Below are 21,321 nucleotides of genomic sequence, written 5' to 3'. Positions count from 1 at the left end.
TTGTTACTAGCAAGATTTTCCACTCAGCTGCTCTGGTCAGTGCCCATTTTCTTTCTTTTTTTTTTTTTTTTTTGAAATATAACCTTAAAGTTTAAAAATTTACATTCTCAACTTTAGACTCTAAAATATAAATGCTCCATATATCTTCATTTAAGGGAAAACTGACTCATCAGCAAGATAAACTGTATAGAGAAGTAGTGTTGGGAGACCTGTAAAGATGTAAGCTTTAAAAGTTTTGCAAGGGATAGCAAATATTTAAGTAGCTAAGTAGCAACTCGGTATATTTTATACCAAGGGCGATAGTAATATAGTGTGTTCTTTAAGTTTTTGTGGCTGACACTGTGACATCAGAGCCAACTTATTCTCATTATTTTGAAGCATTTATGATAAATCCTATTTTATAACAGCAGGTGTCATTACAGGTGTCATTAAATTGATTAAATTTAAACATGCTTCAGCATTCTTTTTTTCACTTGTGCTAAGCCTTAATATTTTGAAAAAGCTAGTACAGTTTTTTTTCCTATTTTATTTTATTTTTTAATGATCTCCAGTTCCATCCATGTTGCTGCAAATGACAGGATTTCATTCTTTTTATGGCTAAATAATATTCCACTGTGTATATAAACCACTTTATTTTTTAGTTTTTTTAAATTTATTATTATTATACTTTAAGTTTTAGGGTACATGTGCACAATGTGCAGGTTAGTTACATATGTATACATGTGCCATGCTGGTGTGCTGCACCCACTAACTCGTCATCTAGCATTAGGTATATCTCCCAATGCTATCCCTCCCCTCTCCCCCCACCCCACAACAGTCCCCAGAGTGTGATGTTCCCCTTCCTGTGTCCATGTGTTGTTCTCATTGTTCAATTCCCACCTATGAATGAGAATATGCGGTGTTTGGTTCTTTGTTCTTGCGATAGTTTACTGAGAATGATGATTTCCATTTTCATCCATGTCCCTATAAAGGACATGAACTCATCATTTTTTATGGCTGCATAGTATTCCATGGTGTCTGTGTGCCACATTTTCTTAATCCAGTCTATCATTGTTGGACATTTGGGTTGGTTCCAAGTCTTTGCTATTGTGAATAATGCTGCAATAAACATACGTGTGCATGTGTCTTTATAGCAGCATGATTTATAGTCCATTGGGTATATACCCAGTAATGGGATGGCTGGGTCAAATGGTATTTCTAGTTCTAGATCCCTGAGGAATCGCCATACTGACTTCCACAATGGCTGAACTAGTTTACAGTCCCACCAACAATGTAAAAGTGTTCCTATTTCTCCACATCCTCTCTAGCACCTGTTGTTTCCTGACTTTTTAATGATTGCCATTCTAACTGCCGTGAGATGGTATTTCATTGTGGTTTTGATTTGCATTTCTCTGATGGCCAGTGATGATGAGCATTTTTTTCATGTGTCTGTTGGCTGCATAAATGTCTTCTTTTGAGAAGTGTCTGTTCATATCCTTTGCCCACTTTTTGATGGGGTTGTTTGTTTTTTTCTTGTAAATTTGTTTAAGTTATTTATAGATTCTGGATATTAGCCCTTTGTCAGATGAGTAGGTTGCGAAATTAAAGAAGTGTTTAATAAAGAAACATGAAATATATCCCAAACATTCTTCCTAATATAATACTCCCTGGAAAACCTAAAAAAAGGAGAGAATTTAAAATAGCATCACTATCAAGTTTATAAAGTATAAAAAACTTTCCATATCTGATTTTAAATTTGTCAACCATAAATTATCTAAGTCTTTATGTTGACCTTGTTCTGAAGAGAGAGAAACTGGGATTTTATAATTAGCTAGTCATTTAACAAATTTTTTTGACACTTCTCTTTGGGATTTCTAAACAAAGAGGAGTAACAACTGTCAGAAAAAATTACAGGAAGGGAAAGTAAGAACATGGAAAAGAAAGACATAAAGGGAAGTGTCTCCAATTCTTTCTGTGGTGCAAGAAATCAATGATGAACCATTATGTATACAAGGTATCCTAATCAGTGGACAGAATGCCTCACACAAAGTGATCAGACCCCAAATATTTGTCATTGAATGACGAATCAATCAGTGATCTCACCTAGATCTTCTCTTGGCTGCCACTCTATTATGCTCCTTGTAGAATCTGGAACAAAACTCCCTTGCTTTTGCCATTTGGATACTTCCACGTCAGCATTCCACCTATCCCAAATGTGATTTAAAAAAACCGCGGGGAAATTAAATGTAATTCCCTGTGAAAGGTGGGGACTCTCATTCTTGAACTGTAGTATGCAAATATTTGCTTGAGATTTTGGCGCATCACCTATTGGTTTTGATAAGAAGTCTATCACCTGTTGTGCTACCCAGAGCTTCAAAGTATCAAATAATTTCTTTCTGCCCTCAGAGAGGCTAGATCTATGATATTATTGACGGTGGAACACAATGTTTTGCATTAGCAAACTTTGAACAAAATTTTTAAAAAACTTATTAGGATAAAACCCTAGATTTGTAAGATACTGAACAAAATACTTTTTTATTTTTGTTTTTGAAAACATAGCTTTCAGTATGGAAAGATGTTTATAAATACATGCGATCATGTATAAAAGTCTGAGAAGTTAGGAATTAATAAGTTTTTTTTCAAAAATACAATCACATAAAATTTCTATGTATTATAAATTATGGGAAAAAAGAAGCCATACCTTGTTATCCTTGTTATAATATCCACCAAGAGTTTGGTGTATTCCTTGTATTCCAGGAGGTCCCTGTATTATAAACAAATCAAAGACAAATATATACACATTTACCAAAACAATGAATATTTAAATAACATATCTAAGAACTCTTGAAATCATATAGTGAAGAAAAAGGACGTGTCTATTTAGTCAAATATTCTGATTAATAGAGAAATACTCGGGCATTAACTTATCATCAGGCTCCTAAGATATTTCTAGGTTAAATCCTGCATGAATCCAAAAAGAGGTCCTAAGTGGGAGCATGTAACATTTTACCAGAAGGTCAGCCCTCAGCATATTCTTTATTGAAAGGAATTATACCCATAAGACCCTCCCAGAGAAGAGGGTATAGCTCTTCAGTTTATTTTTGGCACTTCTCACAGGATTTTGATCAATGTACTATAGAACTGTGTGTTCCCACATGTTATTAACTTAGTAAATATGGGAAAAAATGTTTTTCGATTGCTTTACTTTTTTGAATTAGTTGTAAGAAAATGGGATGCACATGGACTTTTGGGCCAGAAAAAAGATGTGTGCTATAAAATCTCAGGCTTAAGAAATTTAAATATTGATAGTTTTCAGTTGACCTGGAAATAATTCAGTAAGCACTATGCTGGGCTTGGAGTGGATAGGAAAGAAGCAAATACATTTGGCTGTCCCTAAAGCTTCTAGGAAGAAAGGAAAGAAGACTTTTCCAGGTTTTTCAGGGATTATATTTTGGGGTGAGGGCCATAAAAAAACACAAAGATTAGCATTATTTTAGATTAAGTAATTCAAGTCAAATAGGTTCAACTATCTCAGAAAAGAGATTGCATATTTCATCCAGAACTCAAAAGCTAGGAGGAGAGAAAATATTATAGAGACCAAGTTCTTAACATGTTACCTTATAAGATAAGACACAGAAGGAAGATGATTAGCCAAAATCAAACAGCACCATTATACAAAGATTAATATTTTTCAAAGGGAATGAAAGCTTTGAAAAGTGGAGACAAATTTTAAGAAGCAATCGTTAGCTGCACTCACTGATGCAGGTAACACCTTAGGTATACAGAAAAGATTAATGTTGGTTAACATTTACACCAGGTGTTTCTTATGAGCAGCTTGTGACTGAAGATCTCTTCTAATATAAAACCTTTGCATTGTGCCACTAAACATAAAGGGCACAAGAATGAGGTGATGGATACTTAGAAGCAGGCTGGTATAATTCTTGAGAAAATAATGGGCCTCACGAGTAATGGTGTTGCCTATGATTGGAAAGACAAACGATGCTGTTACCTTGCTGAAACAATAACGGAGCTATTGTAAGAAGAGAATTCTTATGGCATTATATATTTTTCATGCAACTTTTCAGCAGCCAGCATTGTGTAAAGAATTCTAGGTCAGTTAGAGGAAGTAAAGAAAGAAAGCAATCATTGAGTGGGGGGGTTGTTACACAAAGTATCTAGCTAAGAACATGCAAGTTAAGATCTTATTCTTGAAAGTCAGGAGACATGAAGTTCCATACATATTGATCCTTCTGCAAATATATAATGAGGCAAGGAGGAATTTTAGACACCATATGTAGTAGCATTAAGAGGTGGCTTAGGGGTATATGTATAGTAGGCATTCAGTGAGTGTGTGTTGATGACAAGGCTGATTAGATCAAAGAACAGTGATGAAGTAGGTAAATTTAACTTCATACATATTCAATCTAGTTAAAACAGAGGGTCTTAATTATTAGAACTCTTAAATATAACATAAAAATTAATAATACAGTTCTCCCAAATAGAGTAGCAGAATCAGTCAAATAATAATAGCAAACTTTTTTTGTTGTTGTTTTTTGAGACAGAGTCTCACTCCGTCACCCAGGCTGGAGCGCAGTGGCACGATCTCAGCTCACTGCAACCTCTGCCTCCCAGGTTCAAGGGATTCTTGTGCCTTAGTCTCCTGAGTAGCTGGGACTACAGGCATGTGCCACCATGCCTGGTTAATTTTTGTATTTTTAGTAGAGGTAGGGTTTTGCCATGTTGGCCAGGCTGGTCTTGAACTCCTGACCTCAAGTGATCCACCTGCCTTGGCCTCCCAAAGTGCTGGTATTACAGGCGTGAGCCAGCGGGCCCGGCTAATAGCAAACATTTATATAGTGCTTATTATGTGCTAGGCATTACAGCAGGAGTTAACTAATTTAGTCCTTACAATGACACGAGGAATGTCCCATCATTCTCTCTGATTCAAAGATAAAGAAAATGAGGGTTGGAAATGTTTAACTGGTCCAAGGTCACACCACTGGTAAGCGGCAGGGCTAATACTTAACATCAGCATTGGGCCCAAGGCCAGTTCTCGTCTACTCTACTATCTTAACTTAAAGGCAAACTCAGCCAAAAATCACTTTTGCAGTAATTTTCTTATCATGATGATGTGTGTACCCTAGAGAATACTGGGTGATCACTCTTCTATGTTCTATTTACTTTACTGAAATTGAAAAAAAATCAACAAAACTTGTACGTAGCACTTCTGCCAGGTACTTCACAGTGCTTGGTGCAGGAGGCGAGAAAGTGAACACATTACCTTTAGCTGTAGTCATATCGTGTAGTTGAGAGAGGCCTCTTTATCTACTCCTTGTATCTCCCATCTATGTTCATACAGTCTCTTAACCCATGTTAGGGAGATTATCCCTGAATATCACAAAACATTTCTCCTAGTCTGTGACTGTATTCAAATGTATCCTATCTTTGTTTGTAGAGGTTGGGAGAGCAGGTGGTCTGAGATACAAGAAGTGTGAAGCCTCCCAAAGGGTTCTGGGAGGCAGTAAGGAAAAGAAGCAAGAAAGCAAATGTGTTGTAGGGTTTGCACGGAATAAAACAGGTAGCAGTGTAAGTGAGAACAGTAAAAACAATAGAACGATAATGATTTGTAAAAAATTGGGTGAAATGGTATATGATCCTTTACAGACTGGTCATATGCACACAGAGGATAGCTGTATTTCATAAGCAAAGTATATACTTCTCATGCAGGATCCTGATCTGGCTGCTGCTGAGCTTACCACTGGGGGTGGGGTGGGAGAATATGCACGGCTCAGTGCAGCTGCTCCCTCTAAAAACAAAGGCAAGGGCACAACTCACTAAAAACAATGCCAAGAGCAATGAGGCTACAGAAAAGGTTGAGCATTATTATTCAAATATCCACAAGATTAATAAACCCATAAAAATTACTTCTACATTTTCATATGTTCTGCTTTTGTCACAAAATGTCTTATCTTCAAAGTAGTACTCGAAATGGGTTTGATCTGAAGTTTTAGGTTCTACCACTTAATCTCATCATGAGTATTTATGATGACATTTTCTTTCTCACTTTTTTAGTCACTGGGATAGTTTGGGTACCACAAATTGCAAGTTTAATGTGACAGAAATTTACAGCCAACCGTCTACCCTGCAGGCAATACTTTATATAAACTCTCCTAGCGGTCCGAAGGAACCCTTCAGAGACTGGAAAGAGATGCCAATTAGAGTCTTCTGGAAGTCCCCCTCTACTCTGACTATAGTCAGTGAGGCAGTGTCTCACTTGGTTGCTCTAACGCTGTCAAAGATAGTGGTCATAAATAAGCTATAAGCATTTAAATTGCAAAAGCAACTCTGTTTACAGTTGGAACACAAGCTTGGGGTTTCAGAATTGGTGGCTATCCTATCAGCCACATCCCAAGAGATGTGCTATTTTTCTATCTTCTATTCTGGTATGAAATATGGCTGGAGAAGATCCAAGGAGTTGTCGCCAAGTTTAGCAAGAGTTGTCTATCCTGCAGACTATCAATCAACTCCAAGAAAGAAGTTAAAGACTTGTGGTAAGTGACAGATCTCTCGGCATCACATGGTGGTGTAGATGCTCTAGGGCAGTTGACAGAACCCTTTCTCTGAGGTTTGCATTTACAAGGACCCATCAAAAGACACTTAGATGACCCAGGCCCAGTGGTGAAGAGAGGCCAACTGCAGAGGGCATGTCAGCCTTGGCTTTTGCTCTTAGGAGCTCTACTAGGAAAAGTGGTTAAAGGTTTATGGAAAGGAAAAATGTCCCAATATCTTGCTTATAACAGTGACCCACAACATGATTGTACACAAGTCATGGCTATACAATGTCTGTTTTTTATGGAGATTTTCTTTATTCTATTTGTATGGGATTGGGAGATATAGGACATCTGGATTAATGTGGTGAGTATACAATTACAGAGCAGCTAAAATATGCTAATGAACTCCAGGGAGAAACAACTGTTCTGAACCTAACTGTACTGATTCATAATTATCTGAGAGGCCTATAAACCTGGTGTGGATAGAGATCCTGATGTCGTTTCTTACTGCAAAGAACTACAGCAGGTGTGATAAAGTGAATTAAAGCTATATTCAATTTGGGAAGTATATACTCTCAGCAATAATTCTAGCAGCTTTTAAATAGTTTTTGGCTTAAATCTTGCTGGAGGTGGAAAACAGAAATACCATGATGTCTGCCACCGGTCTTGTCAGACATGTAGTGTAAAAATGATGAGCTATTTGCATTATCATTCCCTTAGTATATTTCAGTTTTGGCTGCACATTCCCAAAGTTTAAAAGTTGGGAAGAGTTCTCTGTTAAAAACCATAGTCCTTAGTCCTAGTCTTAGCTGCATTTTCACTTTTTAGCCAATTCACCCGGTATACTTAGCTTAAAGAGCAATATTTTTGCCTTTTTTTCCCTCACTGTTCTTTGCCATAAGCTGTCTGTGCAAGTCAGAGCTTGAGCCTTCTGATCCAGCTTTAGCACACTCTGCACATTGTGAATCAGGAGCTCTGTGGCTCCTTAGTCAAATCACCTGCTCACTCTCTGATCCTCAATCTTGAACTATTTTCCTTTCTCCCTTTTCTCTAAAAGTACCCTGTACCTCTTCATCTCTGTTGACTGAGTCTCCTTGAGCCATCCAGATGCCACTTATGCACCATAGCTCTTCAATCTCCTATTGGAAGCTTTTTTCTGGATTCAAAAATACATGTTTTCAGGTTACACACAACTGCTTTTGGCCCCGTGGGTTTTCAATTAAATTCAAGAACAATCTTTGAAATACCAAAAACCTCTGTGAAGGAAGTTGTACTAACCAACTCTCTTCAAAAGTGCTAAAAAATCGCTTTTCTGTAAGAATAGATAGAATGCTTGTTGGAAAGTCCTTTGGACTAATTTTCAAGAAACCTTTCCAGTGTTCTAATGGCTTGTAAAAAAGTAGAGATCAGTAATTATTTTTCCCTTTGTATTCAAGAAAAAAAAACAGTCATTAGGAAGCCTAAATTCAGACATAGGAATGGTGAGATGAAAAAATAATAATGGTTGGAAAAGGTAATGTCAAATGAGCTTTTCTCTCATTTATGTTTCCATCTATAACACATTATACATAACTTAGTAAAGCACATTTACGTTGAGTATAGTGGCTTATGTACATGTTTGTATTCCCAGTTGCAACAAAAACTTTGTGAGGGCAAGGAGTTTTGATCCTTTTAAACTCAGCACACTACAGTCTGCAGTATCTGTCTCCCATCACCAGCACCAAATGTTTGTTGAATTCGGTAGAATCATTGCTTTTATAAGAAAAAGTCTGTGGAGAAAGCCATTTTTTTGCTTGTTGATTTTGGTTTTAGTTAGAAATGGTATCAAACAGAGCAAAGGGCTTGCTTCTTCCAAATTTATAAAAGACAAGACCAACAGATTTAGATTAACCTAAGAATGTGGCTAGTTAATTGAAAGCATAGTTATAGTGAGCTCCAGTTAGTAGAAAAGAGCTCATGGATGGATTTTTGGACCAGAATTACAACATATAAGTTGTAAAGTAATTCTGGGGAAAAAAAATCAATAATGTTCTTTAGATAGAAAATATTTGGGGACTCAATTTCTTTTTTTAAAAAAGTCACACATCCTTTTCTCTGTCTTAATATTTACTCAAAATGAAATTTTTTTCAGTGTCTCTTGGGGTTTAATTACATAAATTAAGCGGTTATAATTGTAATGGATTTTTTTTTCTGCGAATACTTCTGTTGTGAATTTTTAGTGACTAAAGGGATACCAACACCTTCTCCCCACCAAAAAAAAAAAAAAAAACCAAAACAAAACACCAAAAAACAAACAAACAAAAAAAACAACAACTGCTAGAAACTCTTGAACTATAAAATGTGATTCCTAAAGCCAAGAGCAGATTCAGTGAGTATTTATATTATTCTTACATTTCAATATAGAGACCTCAAGCTCTCATACTTGGGATTAAATGGGTCACCCTAGAGAACATGGGCCACATATAGGTGAAATTTAAAGGTTCCTGGGAGGAGGTCTTTTTCCTTCAAATATCTTGCCTACTCTCCAGGTTATGCCCAAAATGTCCTAACGAAAGTCTTATTTTTTTTTGGTGTTAGGTTTTACTGCCAGATCAAATGCAAATGTTCCTGGGAGACATAATACTAAAGGTTCATGTTGTCACAGCTCTGGATAATTCTAAAAGTATTTTCACTTATATTTTCTTGGGTGGTAGGGTAATGTGACTGTAAAATGCATTATCTTATTTGATTCTTATAATAACCAACTGAAGTGGGTACTATTATAGTTTCCATTTAACAGATGGGAAAACTAAGAGATTTTTCCCCAAACCACATGAATGGTAGAACCAAGTCCAAAATCATTCCATTCTAATAGATTCATGTGAATTGTTCATTACATATTTCCCAAGAGCAAGGCGGGTAGGACAGGAAAGGAGAAGAATAAAGGGATGGCCCTTGGGGGCTAAGGACAGGAGAAGACAGCACCAAGTAGGAAAGAGAGGCTGAGGACTCTGCAGACTGCGTCTCTGCCTCCACCACCGTTAGGCTGAGGGCTTTCACTTTCTGGAAAGAGGCTTTGAGAAATGACTTGTGAGCCAAGTCTTCGGGTTAACTTGGATTGTAAGTGGTGGGGACTCAAATGGAAATAAGCTCAGGGAAAATTCATGTTTCAGTGCTAATCTGATGGACCTGTTTCATTCATTGGTCAATACAAAAGAATACAGTTATGAAACTTAAATGCTCTCAATTTAAAAGAGATGTTTTCAAGTGTGTTTGTTCACATTGAAAATAGAATCTAATGAGTTTTTCCAGATGACGAATATGTATATGCATATATTTAGGCCAACATTCTTAGATGGATGAAGTTTCTCTATAAAGACTTTAACAGAGGAAAATAGGAAGGAGGGGAGCCAAGCAGATAGAAGAAAAATTTACATGCAGATGATAATAAAAGAGAAAAAATATCAACCCTTTTGCTTTGGAAATGGTAGTTCCTAAATCCTGGGAAAGAAAGACAAAAATAATGAGAAGATGGCAAATAATGATTAAATGAGGAAAATGATAACAAAAATATTAATAAATAACAATAGTTACCCTTTGAAAGTGACAACTGTGTGAGGTACATGCATTATTGCATTTAGCTCTTACAGCAGTCCAGTGAGGTGGTGTTTCCTTATTTTACACATAACAAAAGACTAAATATCTGACTCAAGGTCATATAAATAGTAGACAAGAGCTAGGTTTCAACTCAGGTCTGTCTGACCCCACTGCCTTGATCTTTTAACTCTTTCCCCTAAACCACCTCACAGTGAGAAGGATGATGGGAAAATAAAATACCAATCATCTTAAAGCTGGTTTTTAAACAATCGAGCAGGGCATTGTGTGGTGAAAGATCACAGGATTAATGACGTAATCAATCACTATGGGCCAAAAAAAGAATGGTCTGAGACTTGGTGTAGACATGCCTTTTGAAAGCGCTCAGCACAGTGGCTAACACCCGCAATGCTAGCACTTTGGGAGGCCAAGACGGGCAGATCGCTTGAGCTCAGGAGTTCGAGACCAGCTTGGGCAACATGGTGAAACTGTCTCTACTAAAATACAAAAAATTAGCAGGGCATGTTAGCGTGCACCTGTAGTCCCAGCTACTTGGGAAGCTGAGGCAGGAGAATTGCTTGAACCCAGAAGGCGGAGGTTGCAGTTAGCCGAGATCACGCCACTACACTCCAGCCTGAGTGACAGAGCAAGACTCCATCTCCAAAAGAAAGAAAGAAAGAAAGACTTGGATGACAAGAAGAGTCAAGAGGAAAGTGACCAGAATGGGAGGAGGGTAAGGATAAGAGAGAGGAACAACACAGAGACACAGGGAAGTTCAAAATCATGGAGGGCTTCTACTAGAAAGAGAGCAGGAGAAAGAAAGATCAGAGTTAGGCTGAGATGGAAAAGGAAGGAAGTCAGCAATCTCAACCAGCATCTTAAATAACTTTTGAGGTTTCAATAATGCCAAATGAAGGGCAAGGAGCCTTCGCACTTATAAGATGGTGGAAGAAAAGAAAAAATAAATATAGTCAAAGGAGGTGGAATAAAATACTAGCTAATCAAGAGAGTATATTGCTTGGGGATGATTTTGGTGCACAGAAACTCCAAGGAGCATGAAATTGCAGTGGATAACAGTTGTGGGAAAGTTGTCTCACTCAGGGAAAATGAAATATCCTTCACTTAAGACTACAATAGTGCCATTGTATTCTGTTGTGGAGGAGAGATTGTGTATTAGCATTGCAGGAGTCTGAAGAATTTAAGTGATACAGTACAATGGTTTAAGCATTTATCAAGGACATCTTTTGGGAATTTCCCCTACAAAAGATAATAACAGTTTAGTTGGAAGCTGGCAGCGACATGCTTATTCTTGGTGAATGTCTGAAAATTCTGAGCAGTGCTGTGATCCATGATCTTGTCTTGTCTCACTAGCTTTTCCCCCACTTTGGCACATACTGGCACCATACCTTGAAAGATCTATAGCTCCTAAGTGTTTCAGTCTAAGATATCGCTAGCATCCCTGGTTCACAAGTTCAGAGGCAGTGCGATTAACAGGTGAAGGATTGCAGCAAAGGCAGCTCTGGATGTTGAATGAGAATTTTTCACATCTGCCACTTTGGACATTTTTCAAACTTGTTCCCCCGTGTATTCCAGGAAAGTGCTCACTTGAGCTGGGCTTGTCTGCTTCTGGCCTGCATACTGAGCTGTGTAATTGAGGGAACTCAAGCATAGGCCGTTCATGGTTGTATGAATAAGCAAAATACTCAATATGTGATCTGATTGTTTTCCAAAATTGCACAGTCCCTGGTTTCACTTGTCATTTGGGAACAGAAGTGGGAGGATGAGACTGTGACAGTGAACGCATTCAATGGGTATAATTAACCCATTTCATAAAAGCAGATATTCTAAATTATGCTAGGAAGCTTGTAGGTTTTTTAACACTTTGTTTTCTAAGGCAGAAAAAAATATATTTAAAGGTACTTATTTCCCCAGATATCAACCTAATTGGTGTAAAGCCCACTGCCTTATTGATAGAGTGGGGCATTTTGACTGATTTCCATGGCATGATAGTTAGAAAAAAAAAAGAATGCTGCTATTCTGCTTATCCATCCATAAAATGTTTCATACTCATCTCTCCCCAGTATGTCCTGAAAAAGGAAAAATATTATTTGTCAGTGTCCTGCAATATAAGGAGCAGCAGGAATCTTTAGAGTGCCTTGCCACCCACAGATGCAACATCAATGACCCAGTACAAGGTGATAAAAGCCACAGGGGCATGAAAACTAGCAAGGAGGGGAATGTGTGAAACAAATTATTTGTATCCAGTGGTGTCCTCAAAAGATCACCACCAACAAAAACCATACCTTAGGAACAACTGTGCCTCCATCCCCTTGTTTGACCTCAAGAATTTTTCAATATGCCACCAAAATCTGGAGGAAAGATGGCTTACATGGACCCCACAGGCAGCCCGCACCTATGAATGCTTTGAGTTTCCATTTACTGTAATTAGGTGATAACATTCATTCTCTTTAAAAGTGTTGGTAGAATGACAACTCTTCCTGAGTTAAGAAAATGCAAGTTTCAAGGCACACTGCTGGGACTTAAGATAACCAGGCTGGTGGCACTAGCTTATACACTGCCAAGTTACATAGAGGCCAAGAGCACGTGCACAACTTGAATAGCTGGGGACATTCTGGGCAGCTCTGGAATAATTGGGTGATTGTGGTCTTCACTTTCAACTCCAATGTGTGATGTTAAGGTCTCTCCCTTATCTATAGGTTGTGCTAATGATAAATCTACAAATGACAATTCTTGGCTCAGCTGAACACCATGGTTATAGACAGTGTGCTCAGGAAAGTTCTAAAAAATAGTTAATAATTTTAGTTTTAAAATATGTGGCCCCATTCCACAAAGGATTTCAGTCAAAGGAGAAGATACTGATGATATCAGCCAGTGAAGAAGTAATCAGTGATATTAACTGTTACTAATCCCATAGAATGTTCTTCCTGCTTCTTAAAATGAATTTGAACTATTCTAAGCATGCTGAAAAGTACAGAAAATAATATAAATTGCAATGAGTCCAAAATCCTATGTTGTCAAATATTAACAATTTTGCGATATTTGCTTTGGGTCTTTTTACTTTTTAATGAATTCATTACAGACATAGCTGAAGACCCTTCAAATCTTATTTTCTGCCAACTTTTCTTCCATGTTTTAGGTCCCCTAGACAATGCTGAAAACTTGTTGCTTCTCTAGTTATACAATTTCCTTCAGTCTTTCCATTGATCATACTAAGCTGTAGTTACTGATGTGCAGAGAAAACTGACTGCAAAAATTGAGCTGAGCTCCTTATTCATCAGGACCTAGAATATTCTTATTAAATGAAAATATTCTTTTCTTGCCTACCTCACAAAGTTATACAGCAGTAAAATTACATACAGTATGGAGATCCTCTTGGAAACTATATCATCAAATGCAAACTATAAGATTATTTAGGAAACAAATCTCCCTTTCTGAAAATTAAGGTTCTCATAAATCTGACTGGCCTTTGACTTCTCAAATCTTAATGTTTACCCAACACAAAGAAATGATGTTGAATCCAGGCACTATCACAACTAATTACAAGTTTGGTGACCACAGATCAAGGATTTCAAACAGTCTGTCTCATCGTTGCTGTAAATAACACATGTCAGTCCAGATGTCTTAATAGTTGGTTTCAAGAACATAATACAAGATGAAACAAGCAGTCAGTGGCTGTACAAATATAATATTTTTTCCACCATAATGTTACCACTATTAGTAAAAAACACAGGAAGTCAGAAAGTGACTAATAATGTCCTACTGCTGCTGTCCGTAGGGAGAGAAAAAGAGAAATAATTAGAAAATAAAACCTGAGAGCTAGTTTTCAAAATCTCAACCTGATATCCCCAGCTGCCTCACATGCATGTCTATGTATTCTGTGGTCACACAAGGTGACACTGGAATTTTAGCAATGTTGGGAACAGCTGTTTTGTCTGGGACCATTACCCCCATGAGGGACAAGTGGCAATAAACATGATTAACTAGCCATGTCTCCATTTCATAGGCCTTATGTGTCTATATTTTTAAATCTGAGAAAGTGTCGTCTTACTTTTTTTTAAGAAATGAAATTCCTATTCCCATTGACTCAAATAAATTGTTAGGTTCATTTTCTCTGAAGATATTACATTGCACAGACTTCAGTCATTTAACAGAAGAGATTGTGGTTCTCTTGCTGAAAGGAAAACTGAGCAACATGACTAAGCCCTGATCAGTTCAAGCTTCTAGAAGGGATGTTAAGAATTTGAATTGGATTCCCATTGATACATGATGAGCTTCAAAATGCATGTAGTCACATTCAAGGTATTCTGAGGGTATTTTACCAAGTAATCAAATGTTTCATTGAGACAGTTTTTGTCATCTGCTTTGTTCAGCAGTCCAAAAATGTGTTTTGGGACACTAAATTGTTTTAGAGGTGGATCCTGCTATATGCTGAAAATAATAACTTTGCACTTTCAGTTTTCAGTGCATAGTAAATAAAGTTGGAGACGGAAGATATTCGAGTTGAGAACAGCGATGGATAACGGGGCACAAGTGCCGGAAGGCACTTAGTTCTATGGCGTTTTGAGGGTATGTATTTTCATTGCCCCAACTGTTCAACTGACTCAACCTATAGCCTATCAGAAAGGAAACATCAGATTTAGCTGTGGGGAAAAAGAAAAGACTTAGATGTGATGAAATTCTCCATCTCTAATGACCAATGTGATATCCAGTGGATTCAGACAAGACTGAAATTAAATGGGCTACAATCAAACCTTTGTCAATTTTGTTTTCTTTCAGCAAACAAGCCTATTCCCTGTCCACTCAAAGACTAAAGATAATGGGCTAAAAACAATATTACCTTCAGAATAATTTATTTGAATCAGTAGGAACAGTAATTTCATCACATAAAAAAAATCAAACCGCTGCAGATACACATGCACACACACACACACTTACAAAACGGAGATGTAACTGGTTATTTCATGGCTACGTGTATCTCTCCACTTGCCCCCCAACCCTTCTTTTCTATTCTTATAAGGCCCTATATGATGAAGCCATTCAGCTCCCAAATCTTTTCTGGCACTATTCTTTTCTTAGCTCCTTTATGTTTATTGAATACATCAAGCTTTTCCCCACCTGAAGCCCTTTGCAAGTCCTGATATTTCTGTTTGGAAAGTTCTTGCTCTGGCCCTCACACGGCCAGCGCCTTCTCAAGGAATGTCTTCTGCTCAGAGACACCTCCCTGGACCACCTCAATTAGATGGTAATGAGAAGAACATCTCCTCCTTCCAAATCATTATCACATTACCCAGTTTATTCCCCCATAGCACCTCACTCTAAACCGAAATTGTTTTGTCTATTTATTTAACTGCTTATGAACCATTGGTGTACTGCCTCACCACAGACAGTAAGTTATAAAGAAAGGTAGAGACCTTGTCTGTAGTTTGTTGTTGCTTTGTGTTTTTAACTACTGTATATTCAATGTTTGTAATAGTGATTAACACATGGTAGATAGGCCGTAAGTATTTGTTTAGTAAATGAATTAAATTTTACACCCTAAATTTACTCTTTTAATTGTGCAAACCGATGTATAATTGTAACTTTCAGGACTGTGCAATGATTCATGCTTTAAAGGTAGAAGAAGTTCTACACTGAAGTTAAAATTAAAATAGAAACATGAATGTACATGTTTCACATCAGACTTGTTTTAGAAAAGAAGCATATGTTTTGTTGGAGTAAGCTCCCAAAAATTAATGCTGCAGAGTTTTATTGGTATTGTACAATAGAAGGGCAGTTTAGAGATCCATGAAGTAGGTATGGATTTTTACCTCAAAAGAGCATCAAGTTGACATTGAAAATGACTGCTGATGAAATAGCACTTACATTTAAATTTCAAGGTAAGCATAAATGTAACAAAATCCTGAAAATAATTTTTAAAAAATCATATGGATTTATAATAAGCTTCAAACATCGAAAAATTTCCATTCCTCTCAGCTAGTCATTCTTTGACTAGAGCTTTTCCTACGGAAACAGTAGATGGAGCTGTTGCCCCATGTTACAGATTTTTTTGAATTTCTGTTTTCAACCTAAATTGCTATGCACACAAATGTGACAAATGGAGCCCACTGCTCAATTCTCATACTGCAATAATGAAACAATGCATAAAAACAATACCAGAAGAAAAAAAGAAAGAAAATAAAAAGTCTTGCCTGTAACAGAAGAAATAATAACACAATTTTAAATTAGTGTGGTTTTTAATAAACGCTTTTTCCAGTAATGATGAATGAGAAGTAAAGTTAATGTCAAATGGATGGGCTAATACCTACTTCCTTTAATGGCTCATTAGTTAAATTCTCCTACTTTCTCTCCTGCTCCGCCTCATTTCCAGCTGCTTTCCTCTCTTTTCCAAAGGAACTAAAAACCAGAATACTTTGAAATAAACAAAGGCATTCCAAGTCTTGAGACTTTCCAAGTCTCATTATCATAACATAAGTCTATTACTTTCCACTGCTTATGCTACTCAGATAACTGGAAGGCTTTTAAAAAAGACAAGCTTTTATTGGAGTGTGAGGAAGGACAGTTGAGACTTAGAGAACATCACAACTAATAAAATGCAACAGCTCAGATGGTAAAGGAGCAAGCCCCACAAGCAAGGAAGAGGCTGTAAATCTCAGGAGAAAAAACATCACTGACTCTTTAGACCTGGTTGTTATTGTTACCTAATTGGGAATAACTTTTGGATCTCTTCATGACGTATCTAGAATAAGTGTGACATATGCAAAGTGATCTTTTATTTCAGCAATTCATTGATAGACATTCAAATTTCTGTTAACTAGATTTTTGGAGAACTGTAAAGAGAGAAAAGAAGTGTTGGTTTAATTACTGATTGAAGACAATCTCCTCTCTCTACAGTGTGAATGGGTGTTCAGAATAATAACAGTGGAACTAAGATACATTTAGATAGAGCTTTACATTTAGAAGAAAGTTCTTTCATATCAATGACATTGGGCTCTTGTAGCCACTGTGGGAAAAAGTAGGTGGGGTAGGTGCTATTATTTCAAATTTACAGAAAAGAAAATAGAGACAAGGAAACTTTAAGAAAATTGTTCCAGGACAAGCTAGTGAGGAGAAGGACTAAGTTCCTCACTGCCATCCTATGCTATCCTATACCATCTCGCTGTCTGGAGTCAGGATAGTGCCATTGATTGCAATGGAAAAATCAAACACTGTTCTAGGTATGATGTTTGAGGAAGAATAATCTTAGTTGAACTGTAAACTAGAAGCTTGTCTTTCATACCTGAAGTCTGGCAGAATAAAGGTTTAGGGATCAGTTCCTGTGTTTCAGTTCTGTCTTCACTGCTTGTGTCATCGTGGGTAAGTTACTTGACATTTCCAAGTATCATTTACCCCATTATAAAATGAAGATAATTTCTACTTTTCAAGATAGTTGTAAGGATTCCCTAAGACACTGGAAATACAGTACTTAATGCAGAGCTCACGATGGTAATAAATTCTCCTGGTCTGCTTCATCCCTCTTTCCTCTGAACCTGTTTCCTCAGGAGTTAGTGCTATTTCCTTCCCGAGGGAGATGCTTAGCCCTCTCATACTGAAAAACTGTTCTCAGTCGTGATCTTTATGTATTGAAATAAATCCAAGAGATCTCTATGTAATAGTTTCCCTCCAATGAAGAATATTCGCTTAGGACAAGATAGCAGAAGTTACATGGGACACTTTGGGAGCTTTTTTCTTTGTATAGGTAAGATCAGCTCTGGTTTTTAACAAGAAATTGGACAAATACTTTACAAAAATACATTGTAGCTAGCTCTGTTAACCAGGTTAGTCACTGTTCAATGACAAGCACTCTGATTAAGAATAGTTTCATTATATGCATATTGCACGTGTATAAATTTCAAATAAGTCCCAAAGACACAAAAAGTTGCTATTGAATAACGGTTAAGCTAAATTGGAGTGATATACATGACTTTCCATGAAACACTGATTCACAAAGATAATTTAATAATGTTAGTTTAATAAAACTAGTGTTAGTAAATTTTCCATTATTAGAAATCTTTTTTCCCTAGGAGATATAATGTCTCAGGGGACAAAACGTTGTCCTCTTACACACACACACACACACACACATATGCACACACTTAGCTATTTGTCAGAAATTATTTTGGTAAACAAGTTGTCCTTTTGGTACAAACATTTCATAAGAAAGTGAGAATATACTAATTTGGCTTCAGAACAAATAATCAAGTAGAAGGACTGGTTAAAACACTTTAATTATTTGAATTGCTTCAGGCCATTGGGGACTTAGAGTCCCTTCAATTCAAGATTTTTAAAGTCTTCACTGACACTCCCTTAAATAACAACACTATGTTTGATTTCAGAAACATCTTAAATCCCCAAAGCGAAGAACACTTTCTTATAAAGTATGCTGTTATTAAAAAAATTAAAAATTCATGCCTCCTGGTAATTCCTATTCCTTTGTTCTTTGCAGACAATCATGCTGACTAGAATAAAGTCTCCCTCCAGCTTTCCTAAAGACTAATTGCTGAAACATAATGTTTAAATGATATAAAATATTCACTTATTTGAGGGATATTACATAGTATTTAATTACTGTTTGATAAGAGACAAAATTAAAATTTTTTTAAAAATACATTTCACATTTTCATAAGATATTCTAACACATGCTTCAGGATTCTCACATACTGGCCACTGGGGTGAGGTATATACTAACTCCAGTAAGAATTAGAAAAACTGTAGATCCTACCAACCTGTCTCTTGTTCTCTTCTTGACTTCCTTCGTGCTATAAAGTAAGATGCATGTCATAAAGGGTTCAATGTTGGAAAAGAAATATAAATGAAAAACAATGTCTTGATCTAAAAATGTCCACAATTAAGGGGGAACATCTCTTAAGCTATTTGTAAATTGTAATAAAATACAAATAGCTCCCTGGGAAATCCTAAGAGATAACAAGTGCTCTGCTGATACTTTAAAAATAGTGAATACTGGCCAGGCACGGTGGCTTACACCTGTAATCCCAGTACTTTGGGAGGCTGAGGCGAGTGGATCACGAGGTCAAGAGATCGAGACCATCCTGACCAATATGGTAAAACCCTGTCTCTACTAAAAATACAAAAATTAGCTGGGCGTGGTGGTGCGCAGCTGTAGTCCCAGCTACTCGGGAGGCTGAGGCTGGAGAATTGCTTGAATCTGGGAGGCAGGGGGTGCAGTGAGCCAAGATCACGCCACCAAAGTAAACACTTTGTCTTCTGCATAGATTTTTTCCTAATTTTTCTAACAAATTTGGTATTTTATTATATTTAAAAAGTGAATAAACCATTTTTTTCAAATACTATGTTCCCAGGATTTAATGAACACTGTGCGTCAGACCCATAGCTGAGTTTAAGTTCTAAATCTATATTTGAAATAAAAATAAGCACCTCTCTCCCCCAAATACTCTGGCAATAAACTAAAGTCTGTGGAATTGAATATTATAAATCCTATCATACAGTCACATGTTTTTTAATCTTCTGAGTTCTTCAGTAAACTCATTTGATCTATAGTTGAGAACTCATTCCAGAATTCGGTGTAATCCTCTTCTCTCCTACACATTTGGCAAGCTTGTCATAAAGGCCTTCAACATTCAAATTCCTCCTTTGAGACAACAATTAGCCTGTCTTAAAGGCAGCATCATAGGTTTAGAAAACTACATGAAGGTCTAATCTTGCCTGTTAGCATTCACCAGCTTTTCTTCTTTAAAGCATGAAACAATTATTTTAAAGATCTTACAATGTGTTCTCTGTTTTGCCTAAAACTTTGAAATAAAAATCAACAAAACTGATTCCTTTAAAAGATTAGATTCTAGCATACTGATATGGCTTGGCTCTGTGTCCCCAACCAAATCTCATGTTAAACTGTAGTCTCCAGTGCTGGACGAGGAACCTGGTGGGAGGTGATTGGGTCAGGAGGGTGGTTTCTAATGGTTTAGCACCATCCCCCTAGTGCTGCCTTGTGAGTGAGTTCTCACGAGATCAGGTTGCTTAAAAGTGCACTTCCCGCTTCACACTCGCTCTCTCCTGCTGCCATGTGAAGATGTGCTTGCTTTCCCTTCTCCCTTCTGCCATGACTGTAAGTTTCCTGAGACCTTCCCAGCCATGCCTCCTGAACAACCTGTGGAACTGTGAGTCAATTAAGCCTCTTTTCTTTATAAGTTACCCAGTCTCAGGTAGTTCTTCATAGCAGTATGAGAATGGACTAATGCAGACACCCAGCTCATGCTTCCTCACCCCCTCATTCCCCCAATCTGCTTTTATATAACAAATATCAATTGGCACCAATGCATTGTTAATAGGACAATCCACTAGAATGGCTAAAGTGAAATGAAATCAATGACAGGACAGCAATCATGTTCATTTTTGGCAGGTGAGCACATCCTAAGAGACTCCTAGGGTACTGGGTTGAGGCCCTCTAGTGGTGGTGCAGGGTGGTTTTGGTCTTTAGGTCACTTACCTGGTTTTAATTTTTTCGTCTACAAAATATATTCATTTGTTACTCAGTCATTAAATAAACAATAATCACATGCTATAGGCCAGAGACTGTTCTAAGCAATGGTGAGAAAATAGAGGTTCAAAAAAGTCACAGTGCAGTGGTCAGACAGATGAGGAAAATAAGAGTCCAAAGTAATGTGTGGTATCTGTCGGAGGTGTAAGATACAGGACCATGGGAGGAAACCTCAAATGCTGAGAGCACTGGCAAAGGTTCTATAGGAGAAATGTTTGAGCTGAGTCATGAAGACAGAGAGAAGCATATATAGGCCTATTGGAGAACATTTGCAAGTCATGGCATTTTTGAAATCGTAAGGGAAGATTACTGATTACAAAAGAAGGAAGGGCATAGAGGAGGATAGGCCAAGGCAGGTAAAAGGCAAACCATGAAGGGCCCAGAATGGCTTGTAGAGGATGTGGAATCCATCTTTCTTGAAGAAAAAAGAAGCGATTGAGGAATTTAAAATCAAATAGTTTTAAGCTGTTAGAGAATTTTAAGCCATCCAAGCCCACCTAGATGCTGTCATGATTTGGAGGTTTTGCTCCACTTGGAGAAGGTAGAGGCAATGAGACCAGCTCTCAGATGACTTCAAAAATATAGGTTCAAATTGACAGAGGTCTAAACTAAGGCCGTGACAGTGAAGACGGAGAGGATTTGTGG

The 21,321-nt window shown here is 37.2% G+C and overlaps 1 protein-coding gene across 1 annotated transcript in view; it reads right to left on the bottom strand.

Moving 5' to 3' along the window:
* The window catches only part of COL19A1 (collagen type XIX alpha 1 chain), a 337,557-nt gene that overhangs the window by 82,657 nt on the left and 233,579 nt on the right, over nt 1-21,321 (bottom strand). Inside the window, exon 17 of the mRNA XM_063707696.1 lies at nt 2,681-2,743. Within this exon, the coding sequence (XP_063563766.1) occupies nt 2,681-2,743 (63 nt within the window). The remainder of the gene's footprint in view (nt 1-2,680; nt 2,744-21,321) is intronic.

Source organism: Gorilla gorilla, chromosome 5, assembly GCF_029281585.2.
Source record: "Gorilla gorilla gorilla isolate KB3781 chromosome 5, NHGRI_mGorGor1-v2.1_pri, whole genome shotgun sequence".
Classification (NCBI taxonomy): domain Eukaryota; kingdom Metazoa; phylum Chordata; class Mammalia; order Primates; family Hominidae; genus Gorilla; species Gorilla gorilla.
Note: the sequence above shows the minus strand (reverse complement) of the source record. Positions and strands in the feature narration are given on the sequence as shown.